Raw genomic sequence first — 14201 nt, 5'->3', positions numbered from 1 at the left:
AAACTCGCAGGACGGGTAGAGATACGAGATTGAGGAAAAAGATATGGGAAAGGAATCCTTGGCTAACTCCCAGTTTACGGTAATCTTCACCCACAAATTCGAGACTAAAGGCCCGGGTGACATCCTAAACCGCTCCAATATTCTAGATCTCCTGTCGAGCATACCATCACTGGCCTATTTACCATCAGCTCAACTAGCATCTGTGCACTTCAAAAACTTCACCTGAATAAGTCAACCCTAACAAATGGGCTAGCAGGTTAGACACTCAAAACAACATGGCAGAAAAAGACCTGCTCAAGATTGGGGCTCCGTGTAGAAAACTGCTGAATGGAAAAATACCCCCAAATACGATCACAGAGGTTGCATAAACAAGTAGTTCAAAACCACAGAAAAGTATACTAAGGGGTACAAACCTGACCCCGAAAACAAACTTGCGATATTAAAATCCAGCTTCACAAGGGCGTTGGAACTAGACATTGCACGGAGGTAAGAGCATCTCATGAATAAAGAATATCGGAGCACTGGGCCTGGATCTCAACAGCACTGTATACCAATTGGAGGGAAAATTCCTAGCACAAGAAAACATTTGATCTTGCCCAGATCCCAACAATATTGGATGCCAGGGAAAGCCCAAACAAATAACTTTGAAGGTATAAAGGAGCTGAGAACAGGAACCAAGATCAGAATAATAAGTTGGAACATGGCTGGGCCCAAATGGACCACAGCTAATAAAGAAACCATGAAATTCCTTACAACAGGAGATAATTTATGCTTGCAGGAAACTTGGATAACACCAAGCTCTATTAAAGATTTCCATGGGACCCACACATTGGCCTACAAGAAACACATCTTTGGAAGACCAATTGGCAGGGTCTCAATTTTCATAACATTAAACCTGCACGTACAAGTACAGGAGCTGGAACAAGATCACCACCGACCAGCTCATCACATTACTGAGCCAGAACCCTCCCACCCGATCAACGGACACCAACCAAGCATCCAACATCCTCACACATTGGATCACCAACTGCACTGACGACCTCGCACCCCTGAAAAACCATCCCAGCAGGCCCAGAAGCAAGAAAGCCCCCTGGTTCAACGACGACCTCAAGAACTCAAAGAAGAACTGCCGCACCCTCGAGAGCCTGGTGAAAAAAACAGACTACAGACAACATGACGGCCCTCGAGCACGCCACCCGCAAACACCACCAGCTGATCACACCACCAAGAAGTCCGCATTCAAGGATCGACTAGACCACGCACACAACAGCAAGGAACTCTTCAACATCGTCAAAGAGCTCTTCAACCCCAGCGCCGGAAACAACATCACTCCCTCACAAGACCTCTGCGACTCACTCGCCTCGTTCTTCCACAGCAAGATCGCAGACATACACAACAGCTTCAGCGAACAGACCACGCACCCAACCACAGAACCAACGCCCCCCACCACCACCCTCGGCACCTGGACCCCGGTCAGCACCGAAGACCCCATCCGCACGATGAACACCATTCACTCCGGATCACCAACCGACCCATGCCCCCACCACGTCTTCAACAAGGCCGACTCCGTCATCGCACCCCAAATCTGGGACATCATCAACTGCTCCTTCAACACCGCCACCTTCCCGGAGAGCTGGAAGCATGCCGAACTCAGCGCCCTCCTGAAGAAACCATCAGCAGACCCCACCGACCTCAAGAACTACCGCCCCATCTCACTCCTCCCGTTTCCTGCCAAAGTCATCGAGAAGACCGTCAACAAACAGCTTGCCGCCTTCCTCGAGACGAACGGATCCCTCGACCACTCAGTCCGGCTTCCGAGCCAACCGCAGCACGGAGACCGCCCTCATCGAAGCCACTGACGACATCCGAGCCCTGCTCGACAACGGGGAAACAGCGGCCCTCATCCTCCTGGACCTCTCCGCAGCGTTCGATACTGTCTGCCACCGCACCCTAGTACAACGCCTCAGCAACATCGGAATCCAAGAGAAGGCACTGGGTGGATCATCTCGTTCCTCGCCGGAAGAACCCAGAGAGTCCGCCTCCCCCCGTTCAGAGCTGAGGCCACTGAAGTCATCTGCGGCGTACCACAAGGATCATCACTCAGCTCCACCCTCTTCAACGTCTACATGAGCCCCCTCGCAGCCATCGCACGCCAACACAACCTCAACATCATCTCCTACGCAGATGACACCCAGCTGATCCTCTCCCTCACAAACCACCCCGCCACCGCCAGAACCAACCTACACGAAGGGATGAAAGACGTAGCCGAGTGGATGAGGAACAGCCGCCTGAAACTGAACTCAGACAAGACGGAAGTCCTCATCCTTGGATCATCACCCTCTGCCTGGGACGATTCCTGGTGACCCCCTGCCCTGGGCAGCACACCCAAACCAACGGACCACGCACGCAACCTTGGCTTCATCCTGGACTCCTCCCTCTCGATGACCAGACAAGTCAACGCCATCTCATCATCATGTTTCAACATCCTACGCATGCTCTGAAAGATCTTCCGATGGATCCCCACCGAAACCAGGAAGATGGTCACCCAGGCACTCGTCACCAGCCGACTGGACTACGGAAACACCCTCTACACCGGAACCACAGCCAAACTGCAGAAAAGACTCCCAACGCATCCAGAACGCCTCCGCACGACTCATCCTGGACATCCCCCGACACAGCCACATCTCCGGACACCTGAGAGACCTGCACTGGCTCCCCGTCACGATGAGAATCACGTTCCGTCTTCTCACCCACGCACACAAGGCCCTCCATGACTCGGGCCCCAGGTACCTCAACAAACGCCTGACCTTCTACACTCTCACCCGCCAGCTACAATCGACCAGCCGCGCCCTCGCCGCCGTTCCACGCATTCGAAGAGCCACCATGGGAGGAAGATCCTTCTCCTACCTGGCAGCCAAGACTTGGAACTCCCTCCCCATCCACCTTCATCTCACCCAGGACCACCTCTCTTCAGGAAGCAACTCAAGACCTGGCTGTTCGAGGAGTAGCGGACCCCTCTCCTCCAAGCGCCTTGAGACCTTCCGGGTGAGTAGCGCGCTATACAAATTTCCTGATAGATTGATTACTCGCCTGACGTTCAGATCCTGAATGTAAAAGGAATAGGATTAGAGGGCACTCCGATCACAATAGCAGTAATCATTCTGTTAATTTAAACAAGAAGGTAAAAACCGCAAACATCAGGATGATCACTAGATTGATTAGAGAACATCTGTAGGAGCACCCAGGGCATGAATGTATTTTTGCCAGGGACTTTAATATGAGAGACTTGTGCTGCCCGTAATAAAGTCCAGGGGAGAGTGGGCGAAACCTCATGGAAGCCTGCATTAATACATTTAACCTGGGGTACGCGAACCAAATAGCGTAGACAAATGGGAAACTACAAGCCACATTCAAAAACCTCTCCAGAGAGAGAGAGAGAAAATATTAATAAATATTTGAGCAGCAAGAGAGAAAGTTAGTGCTTCCTTTGAGGTAAATTCCCTAGCAGAGCCTCTCCTTAGAGCTCAGTTTTGTTTGTATATGGGAGCTCCTCAGCTTGAATTAAAACACTCCAGACATAGCTACCCAGAATTATGACTGATTGGAGAAAGTTAATTCAGAGGCTAATAACCACCTCCCTCTCGATCACTCTAATGCGAACAAGTCCCAGACCTCCAGGATGCTAGACACCTGGAGATGTCTACAGAAGGTTGCATCCCATTCTGTTCATTCTAGTCCATAATATATAAGGCAGTAGTGGAATGCTTGAATTACGCGTACTGACTCTGGAACCCTACTGAAACTTGAAACCCTGCAGTCTCCTTCAGCAGATCTTAACATTAAATGAAGTGCTGCTGGAGCTGGTAATTTCTTCCTGGGAGAAACATTTAGTTCTTTGTATTTTACAGGCAGACTGTACAACCTCACACGCACACAAACGTTTTGTCGGTACACCCTTCCTCAGACAGCTTAGTGGTTCAGACCTAGTCAGTAAAGCTGGGCCCTCAACTCTTTTCCCACCTCTCATCCTTAAGGTTGGTCCAAATAGCTTGAATCCATGAGCTGAAAGGTTTTCTCTACCCATTTTCCTGCATATATTCTGAAGTGGAGGGCTGAATTCAGCTGACACAGCAGGATCCCTGGCTGCTGATGTCACACTCTACAGGCATGCCTATAGGCCTTTTGGAAGATTTTCCCACTGCGCTAATAGATATATTTTTTGAAGGAGAGCGTAGACTGCTCTGTGTAGTGGTTTGCAAATAGCTGTGCCGCATAATGGTGACTGGGCCTGGATTCTCCAGCCAAAGAGTTCCACAAACAGTATTTTCATTTTCAGTGCTTTTCCACAGGGATGGCCCTCAAAGCAACAATAGCCTTCTAAGTTGGTCCAGACCTACCAGTCCTTGTAGACCTCTGATCTGTTGTCGCTCCGCCTCCAGTTTTTGATAAGGTACAAGGTCTAATTTCATGACCATTTGGGAGACCATCGCAATGGATCGCTGAGTGCACCAGCTTATGTGCAATGCGATGCTCTTCCATTTCTATGCAAACCAGGATTCCCCCCCCCCCCCCCCCCACCACCACCACCACCAACCTACCTCTACTCCTATCTTCTACATGGAAGTACTCTCTTGAGCGTTCAATCTTTTGAGGTGCAGGTTTTCGCCTTGTTACATAAGAGTTCCTCTCCGCACGCCTTATTTTGGGTGTGAAACAATGCAATGCATTAACTCAGCTTGTCAGACAGCCCCTCATGTAGGCAATGTCATCAAATCCTGAGCAGACGGAGCCTCGACTGGACATCTCTCTCATCTCCTGCCGGCACTCGAGAGCTATTGCTACGGGAAAATTCCGGGTCCATTCTGATGATAGGACATTAATAAGGTGTGGTATCTCAATGGATGCTATACTACTGATCAGAAATATTCTTACCAAAGGTATTTTATTTTTGTTCTCTTTAGCTATTACTTTGTAATTCTGTTTCTATTATCACCTGTGATCTTCTCGCATGTTTTCCTGCTGTCACCTCACTGATGGTTCTCATTCTTCCTCTCATACTTGTTCTCCTGGTGCCTTCGCTCTCTTCTTATCCTCCTTCATCTTGTGCTGCAGTCTCTTACCCCCTGCTGCGTTAGCAGCAGAATCAGCAGTGATGTGAAAGGAGTTTCCAGGCTTTGTGCCTCTTTCAGGGGGACCTTATGGAGTGAGTGGATGTATTTAAGGATGTTTTTAGCAATTTGTATAAGGTATCATCAGATGCTGAACTCTTTCAGGTGTGAATATTGGGGATGTTGGATGCTATGTTTACGACCCAAATGCGAACCACCCTGAAGTAAACCAACACTTGTGAATTCAGTGATCATCTGAGGCTGCAAAGGACCTTGGTGAGTATTATACAGATGTACAGTACCAAGATCTGTAGACCCAGGGAAATTGGTGCTATATAGATTTTCTCACTGCAGTCTTCAATCTGTGAGGACATTTGGCATTGTAATGTGTAATAAAATATATGCAATCCACTGTCACTGTAATGCCCCACTAATAGTCAGTCTTCTTATGTTATTAATGTATCTATCAACTATTGCTTTCAAACTATGCTAGCCAGCACAATTTCCCCCTCCCTTGTATGTTGTCGACAATTCTGATCCAGGTGTCACCAAGTGTCCCCGCCCAGTGCCAGATTTCTTTTGATGTAACTGGCCTCAAGGAAGGGCTTCCGCTAATACTTGAACTTTTTGCAACTTTTGTGCTTGTTGGCTGAACCACAACGTTTTTGTTCTTTGTATGGAGAATTACTATCTCAAGAGTTTCTCCCCTTTATGTACAGGTTTTAAGTATTAATTTTGATAGCATGACTCTCCTAGGTAGGTCTGCTATGATAGGACACTTTCTTCTTAGTTCCATGACCCTGCTCTGCACGTTTACCTTGGACTCATAGGCAGGGCACAGTACCTACAGCCTTCTGGAACTGTGCAAGTTCATGAGGTAAATCCTCCAAGTGCAAACATTTGTGTATCTTGTAAATCCAAAGTCTACACACTGCTACTACACTGAAATCCATATATTTGGAATAGTTTCCACTATAATACGTATATTACATATATCTGAAAGACCATTAGTTATGTATTCTTTACCTTAAAATTACCCTCGGGTGTCAGACTGGATCCGGAGAATTTTTCTTTAGCAGTACATCGGTGCGCTGGTAGGTGGCATTGGTCGACTCCGCATTTGTCGTTGGCGTCGTGATCACCTGAATGACGTTGCGTTATCTACTTAGACGCCTCCCCTGCACGCTGACGTCCGCTTTCTTTTTCCGCGTCAGCCAATGCAGATCCGGAGAGAGCGGTACCCTTAGTCTTTTTTGACTAATATTTTCGACTATTTGTCAACTTCTATGTTCAAGTTGTTTGACTCCTGGTGCAAGGGATGTCGCATCGACGGACCGGCTTCAAACTTGTTGCTCCTGTCACAAGTTGTCGGTCACAGACCCACATCCCGTGTGCCTCTGGGGTTTGGAGCGCGACCACGACCCGAAGTCGTGCTCAGACTGCCAGGCCATGAACCTGAAGTCTGTGGGAGCGGTCCCGAAAGCTTCTCAAGGCCGGCAGTCAGCTTGGTGCCGCTCATGGTCCCAGTCGAGAGGGAGATCGCCGGACCAGTCTCAGAGTCGCCACCATCACTCCTCTTCGAAGTTTCGGGTAAGTCGAAGCACATGGAGAAGGCGAAGAAGCACCATCGCTCTTCGCCTTCTCCCAGTCTGTCGGCCGACACAGGTTGCGGAAGGTAGTTATCAGGCTCGCCTGCAGAACCTGTTGGGTCGGCCCTGAGCTTCCCTCCCTTCTTGGGAGCCGGGGCGACCCATGGCCAACTTTGTAGCTTTTATGAAGCCCTGCAATCCATCTTTGGGCAGGGCCGACTCCACCGGCGGGCCTTCTGGGCCTGTGGACTCTGCTGGGGGTTCTATGCCTTCTCTACTGGCGGCTCCGCCGCTGCAGCGCCCCCGGGATTCAAGGGCTGGATCTGGATCAGCACCAGTCGACCTTAAAACACCTCCTATAGCGCAGAGTCCATTGGCAAGACCTCTGCCTCCTCTAACGCAGTTTGTGTACCCAGTCAGCATTGCCCCTGGCCTCGACATGGACACTGAGCCAGACGGCCGTCAACCGACGCCGGTACTGGTGCTGACCAGTACTTTTGTGTCTCTGTTCTATCCTGGCGTTCCTTATCGCCCTAAGTGGCAGCCAGAGGAGGGTGAGGACTGGGTGCGGTATAATGACCCCCTAGCAGGCTAGCTAGAAATGGAGAGCGGAACTGGGTGAGGCCATTGGTCTGGATACATCCCCAGACCTTTGCATTCTTTCCACCCCTACCGTGGCTACGGAGGAGGGAGCCTCCTATGCTGTAGTGCTGGAAAAGGCAGCTGAGACCTTGGGCTTTGAGCTACCTACAGTGGCAGTCAGGACTAACCTCCTCACTGAGGTACTTCAACCAGCAGCAGCCTCTTTGGAGCCTCTGCTGCCGTTCAATGAGGCCCTCTCAGACATCCTTCTGGGCACCTGGCCCAAGCCCAGCACAAGGGCTCCTGTAAATGGAATGATTGCCAGACGCCACCGCCCAGTCCCAGGCGACCCCACTTTCCTCTCCCAACACCAGAGAGCTTGGTAGTCCAAGCCTGAATGTTCAAAGGCGCGTTCGCTTTTGCTCTCCCAGATGGGGAATTCAAGAAGCTGGATCATTTTGGAAAGATGTTTTCTTCCGCCAGCTTAAGACTGCGATCGGTAAACACTGCATGTCTCTTTGGCCATAAAGCCCATTCTGTGGGGGACACGTTGTGCAAGTGCTGCCACAGTGCCCGGAGGAGGCCCAGTCCGTGCTGCCGCATGCAGTTTCTGAGGGTAGAAATGCAGCGTAGTTCGCCATACGATGTGGGCTGGACACCCCCGACTTGCTAGACAGGACAATTCCAACATAGATAGCCCTGCGACGCTGCGCCTGGCTGAGCTCTACTGGCTTTTTGGGTGATGTCCAATCGACTATTTTGGACATGCCCTTTGATGGCAGTCACTTGTTTAGTAACAAAGCGGAAAATATCCTTGGTCCTCGCTACCACCTCTCGCCCCAAGCAGAAGGTCTGCTTTGTCGAGGCTCTCGCTGTGGATGTTAAAGTCTCCCATAGCATAAAATTGCTAGAGGAGATCACTTGTGGGGCTATCAACTCCATTAGTAGGAGAGAAAAATTGTCTAGGAGTCCTGGGCGCGACAGACCAATGCCCCTTTCCAGTTGTGCTGGGGTGAGAGATCTAATCTGAATATATTGATCTCAATCTGTTCATTCAAGCGTTGTTCTAGTTTAGAGATTGTTGCCCTGTCATTATAGATGACGGTGATCCGTCCAACTTTGGACTGCCTGTCTAGTCTGAGGATACTTTACCCTTCTGGTAGGGCAATGGCAATTGCTGGGGTGCTGGCTGGTTTTAGTCAAGTCTCAGTGATAAAGCAGACATTGGGGGAGTTGGAATCAAATAGGTCCCATATCGCGATTGCGTGCTTTGGGAGGGATCTCACATGTCCCAGAAAGCCTTTCTGGTTTAGCCATGAGGAGGAGGCTTGTTGTAGGGGTTCCGGGACGGGTCTCCACTTTATTTTTTCCCCCTTAGGGCCTGGGTTGGACCTGGGGTTAGGGGGATATGGTTCAGGCTGTGCTAGAGCTAAGTATGTGCTCTGGTATCTGCAGTGTGGGCATGAAAAGAACCCTTCAAGGTATTGGAGGTGGCGTGTACTATTTTTGTGGCAATGGTGGGGGGGGGGGGTAGTGATTATCTCCAATAAGCAAAAGCTCTGTCTTGGAGTAGACCAGTTGGCTGTGTGTACTGTAGGAAGGTGGATATCTGACTATGGTTGCCCCCAACTTTTTGCCTGGTGTTTAGCTGGTTTTTCGACTTAGTTGACCCGGGGCCCTGCTATTCAGGACCCCAGGCCCACTGCTCTCTCTGTAAATGGATTCCATGTACTATAGGTACATATATAATTGGATACTGAGTCACCTTATCAGCCCCTGTACTGTGCACCTTCGGTACCCAGGGCATAGGTGCACCCAGGGCCTACCAGGGGCTGCAGCATGTATTATGCCACCCCTGGCTGGCCATCCAAATCTGACACAACTGGCTGACCAATCAGCTGGGGCAAGGTGGTGTAAACACCCTTTACTGTAGATATAGTATCTCTATATCTAACCCTAAAATGGACACATATACTCCTATAAGTCACTCCTATGGCAGGCCTTAACAACCCTGGAGGCAGAGTGCTTGGAATTATGTGAGATAGTGCTCTGGGATGAGCTGAGCCTGTCTACAGCTTTCGGAATCAAGTCCTTTAGCTGTTTCCATGATAACGCTATACCATATACTCTTAAGTGCATTATAACCTTGCGGTTATTGCTAACCTTGGCATAGCATTATCAAAACGTGTCGAGTAAGGGGTCAAACGAATTGGAATACTACCCCCTCGCCAATTCTGGCGACGGGGGTAGCATTCCACCCTTTTAGAAGGGCACGACATGTATGTAACTGTGAACCCCGTTTAAAGTTAACCTGAGCCTCCGCATCACAAAATGGATGCTGCCACCACAGACACAAGTCTGACCTCCTGCTGCTGGGAGTCCTTCCAGCGAGGAGGGCCTGGACAAAGGGTTTCCTGCCTTGGGAGGTGCTAGCACCACCCCAGACAGGATTTTGTGTATTGGGTAGGACAGGGCTGAAAGGAATGAGACATGCCTGGGGCACACAAGGTGTCCCTGTGCATACACCGGTCTAAACCAGTTCCTGGGGCTCTCCAACCCCAGCTCTGGCACAAGACCGGACAAAGGATAGGGGGTGTAACCACCCCCCTTCCTGGTCCCACCCATAGTAGGGACCTAGTCATAGTACAGCCCCCTTTAGCAGGATAAAGGTAGGAGCTGGTACAATTCCGAGTTAGATTAATCCTGAACTGAAACTCTAAAAGAAGAAACTCTGGACTTCGACTTTCTACCAAGAAGGCTGAAGAAATCTCCCTTGTGGGCAAGGAGTGTCCACCCTGCACAAGCAGGCACCATCAGCGTCCAGCTGCTTCCCTTTGTCGTCTTCCCTCGAGGATCCAGACTTCAGAGCCCCACGAGACCCGGATTCTTAGACCTCTCCGACCTCTACCTACATCTGCAGCACAGCTGAGATCCGTGGGTGCGATGAGACACGTGGGACCGGCCATCTTGGAAGAAGCAGCACTTCGCTCCAGCAGAACTTCTGAGGTAACCTCGACCAAGTGCTTTGGGGACTGAGAAGCCCCGACCCCGAGCAGCTCCTGCACCGAAGACTAGCCGTCCAGCATCCACGAGATCTGCGTGGGGCCCTTCTGCCTGTTTGCTGCTTGACGCGTTGTCTGGTCACTTGCCGGCTGGCTAGTGACCTCCTAGACGACGAACCGTGAAATCCAATCTGCTGGTCTGGTTGCTCCAGACTGGTCCCTGCTTCCCTGCAAAGGAGAAGCACCCCGGACCCTCCTGGTCCACTCCAGACGCCGTTTCCACTCACCGTGTGGGTTGCCTTTGCCAAGGCATGTTGACTCCGAATCCGGATCCGACACCGCCGACAGCGAGAGCCTGCGTGGGACAGCTCGTGGCTCCATCCTGGTCGTCGAAGACACCACCTGGTCCACGTGGCTGCAGAGACAAGCGTCCACTCTTCACCTGATCGCAACGACGACTCCTGGTTCCACTCCAGTCACTGGCTAGTGACTTTGAACATTGTCCCCTCTGCTTTCAGGTTCTTCTTTTCACTGATCCACCCTTGGATCACACCGGACATCTTCCTCCTGGTCGCCTGCAGCATCTTTTCTTCCAGGCTCCATTGACTTCAATGCCGGAACCCGACACGACTTCGCACCTATGCACCCGCAGCCTGTGGGTGAGGTCACAAGAGCATCTCGGTGCTCAAGGGTAGATTGACTCTCCTAGTGTCCAGTTCCACAGTCGACTTTAGTCCTAACTAGTCAGGATTGTCCGTACTCGCCTTTTACTTGAACTGTACTGTCCATAGACGACGTTACGCATCTCGTGTGCGAGTTCACACTCTGCACACGCGTTCCGTGGGCCTCCTATCACTTACCTAAGGTTAGGGTAGTGTAGTCCCAGCGATCCTACAGCCTCTGGACAGCTCCATTCCTTCTATCGACTTTCACATTCCACTTACTTAGTATATGGTTTGTTGTGCCCCTAGGGCAACCTTGTAACTGTGCAACTTAAACGTATTTTTTTTAAGAGTCTTGTCATGTACTTAGCCCTCTGATCTCATAAAGAGTTCAGAGGTGTTTGTTAGTTAATAAATATCTTGTTTATTTTCAGAACTACCTGTGTGGTGTCCTTTCATTTGGTATTCAAGGGGTTATATGTGGTAAAACAGCTGGCTTCTCATGCCAAAAGAGTTTAGCCTAAGACTGCTTTGTCCATGCTACCATTAGGATAGCTGGTCTATAAGGTTGACTTACAACCAATCACCATAAGGGTTGTTTGGACTGATACAAGGTGATCACTAGAACTAGTGAGCATCATATATTAGGCCAACTGCTCACATGTACCATGGTCTGGGCGTAATTTGGCAGGGTTCAAGGCAGCGGTGTAGCGCAGACAGGCTTGTCTTTGGCGTGCGCCAATGGCGCGTCCGCTGCACGCTCAGGTGACCATCTGTTTTTATTATTATTAAGGGTAGCTTATAAAGCGCTTGGTTATGCAGAAGCGTGTCCCCGCGCTACAACTGAAAACTCTGTGCGAGGCTGGAGACCAAAGATCAGTTATCTGGAGAACAGGTATGTTTTTAGGTTTTTGCGGAAGCTGGATTCGGATGGATCAAGACGGAGCTGGAGAGGGAGGGTATTCCAGCTTTTCGCTGCCAGATGGCGGAAGGAGCTCCCGCCCATACGGGCCCTTTTGACCCTAGGAACCTGAAGTAGGCCCCCATATGAGGAGCGCAGATCGCGTGCAGGTGTGTACCTTGTCACTAAGTTCTGGAGTGGGACAGGTGATTTCTTAGCCAGGATGCGGTGACATGTGCAGAGGGCTTTAAATTCCACTCTGCTTTTTACTGGCAACCAGTGAAGGGTTTTGAGAGCGGCTTTGGTGTCTGATCGTTTAGGGATTTTTAGGATGAGACGGGCTGCCGCGTTTTGTATTACCTGAAGGCGATTCATAGCCTTGCAGGTGGTACCCAGGTAAAGTAGGTTGCCGTAGTCTAGGCGTGATGTCACAAGGGCGTGTACCAGTGTTTTCCGTGCTGACATAGGAAGGAGGTCAAGGACCTTCCTCATGGTTTTTAGGACGCCAAAACAGATACCTGCAACTCTGTCTATTTGGGGTCCAAAAGATAGGTCAGCGTCTAGCCATACGCCAAGGTTTTTGACTCCCTGGCGGGGTATGGGGGCTTCACCCAGGCATGGAGGCCACCACGCCGATGACCAAACAGATGGGTCCCTCCCCACAACGAGCACCTCTGTCTTGTTGCCATTTAATTTAAGGCAGTTGGTGGACATCGAGGTTGCAAGTTCTTGCATGCAATCCCTGAAACTGTCCATCGCAAGACCGGGTGCACGCGATAAGGAGATAGCCAGCTGCGTGTCATCGGCGTATGACACGATGCTCAATCCGTGACTCACGGCAATTGAGGCCACTGGAGAGACATAGAGATTAAACAAAGTTGGGCTCAGGGACGAACCCTGGGGAACGCCCTGTCCCAAACCTATGTCTCTCGAGTAGTGGTCGCCCTGGCGAACCTGGTTGAAGTAAGGCGAAAGGCTAAAAGTACCTCCCTCCACTGAAACAGGATATCCTGCGGTGGACCGGGGAGAATGGCTCGGGAGAGTGCTTTATCATTATTAAGAGTAACACACAAGTTTTTAAGAAATGCCGCAAATTTATAATAAACTATTTAAAATAGGCAAAGTGTCTGCAGTTTTAGTCGTGTCCCCGGTAGTATTCACCGTGAGTTAGCTGAGGATATCCGGTTCGATTACAGGAAAACATTTGCAACACAGCCTCCTGTCCCAGTAAGTGTGTCGGTTACTACTGTTCCGCCTGCTAGTCACATGGCCCCACAATTACCTCAGCCAATGTTGGAAGTGCAGGATGTTCCACCGGTTGCGCCTTCCGTCCAGGATGATAACTTGGAAGACGACTGAGGCAACATCACGATTCCGGATCCAGATGCGGAGTGGGATGACTGTTAATCCAGATCCAGCTTCTCCATCTCTGGCACCTGTTGATTCTCCCACTGTAGATATAGGGGGTTTCCATAACTTAATGGAGAACCGCCAAACAGCTCGACCTGCCCATGACCAAAGTGGAATCTGAGTGCTTTCTTTGACTTTAACTCCATGCGCGCTAGCGGAATTCCGCTCCTGCTCTGAGTTTTTCTAAATCGCACTTTGCGTGACGAGCTGGGCTCGTCATCAGCGTGCGAGGAGGCTACGCCATGACGAGCCCAGCTCGTCATCAGCGTCGAAGGGGTTAAGGAACCTTATAAGAGATCGGTCCGTTCAATCCCAATTGTGGGCCATGTCTGGGATGAATGCTTAAAGGTGATGCAAAATCCAGCCACGGTTATTCCAGTTCTACCTTGCCTGGAGAAAAAATATAAGGCTCCAGTGGATAGCTCATCCTGTTTGACCAGCCAGCCTAAACTGGACTCTGTCATCTTGCAGGCCGCCCAGAGGGAATCTAGAAATCCATCAGCTCTCCTTACCACTCCTCCAGATAATGAGGGCAGGGGTTTGGATAATGTTGGCAAAAGATATTCATCTATGTCCAGCTTGCTGGTCCGAGCAGCGAATTCTTTAGCTATACTTTGATGATATGATCTATGCCCCTACCTCTATCAGTTGCTGGAAGAAGGAAAGAAAGAAGCAAAAAAGATTCTCCAGAAGGGCTAAATAACATCGGCGGGAATCATTGATTGTGCAATGGATATTGCAACAACTGCTTTTCGCTTGTTGGCTGGAGTGACTGTCCTTCGTCGACAGGGCTGGTTGCTGGTTACTTGGTTACCTCTGGAAGTCCAAAATAAAAACTTGGATCAGCCTTTTGATTGGGAAGCGCTTTTTGGTAAACCTATAGATGATGCGCTCCAAGATCTTAAGAAGGATACAGATACCGCAAAATCCTCAGGGACTCTGCAGTA

At 50.2% G+C, this 14201-nt stretch overlaps 1 protein-coding gene across 2 annotated transcripts in view; it reads left to right on the top strand.

Annotated features, from left to right (window-relative positions):
* CRIP3 (cysteine rich protein 3) overlaps positions 1-14201 on the top strand; it is a 743798-nt gene that overhangs the window by 605457 nt on the left and 124140 nt on the right. The window contains exon 8 of one of the 2 annotated variants that reach the window (XM_086925848.1): positions 5274-5384. The exons of the other annotated variant lie outside the window; for it this stretch is intronic. Coding sequence (XP_086781974.1) covers positions 5274-5350 — 77 coding nt within the window. The 3' untranslated portion in view covers positions 5351-5384. The remainder of the gene's footprint in view (positions 1-5273; positions 5385-14201) is intronic. 2 annotated transcript variants of the gene reach the window in all.

The sequence above is a fragment of the Lissotriton vulgaris genome, chromosome 6 (genome assembly GCF_964263255.1).
Source record: "Lissotriton vulgaris chromosome 6, aLisVul1.2, whole genome shotgun sequence".
In the NCBI taxonomy this organism is placed as follows: Eukaryota; Metazoa; Chordata; class Amphibia; order Caudata; family Salamandridae; genus Lissotriton; species Lissotriton vulgaris.
The sequence above is the reverse complement of the archived record's forward strand: the minus strand, read 5'-3'. Positions and strand labels throughout refer to the sequence as shown.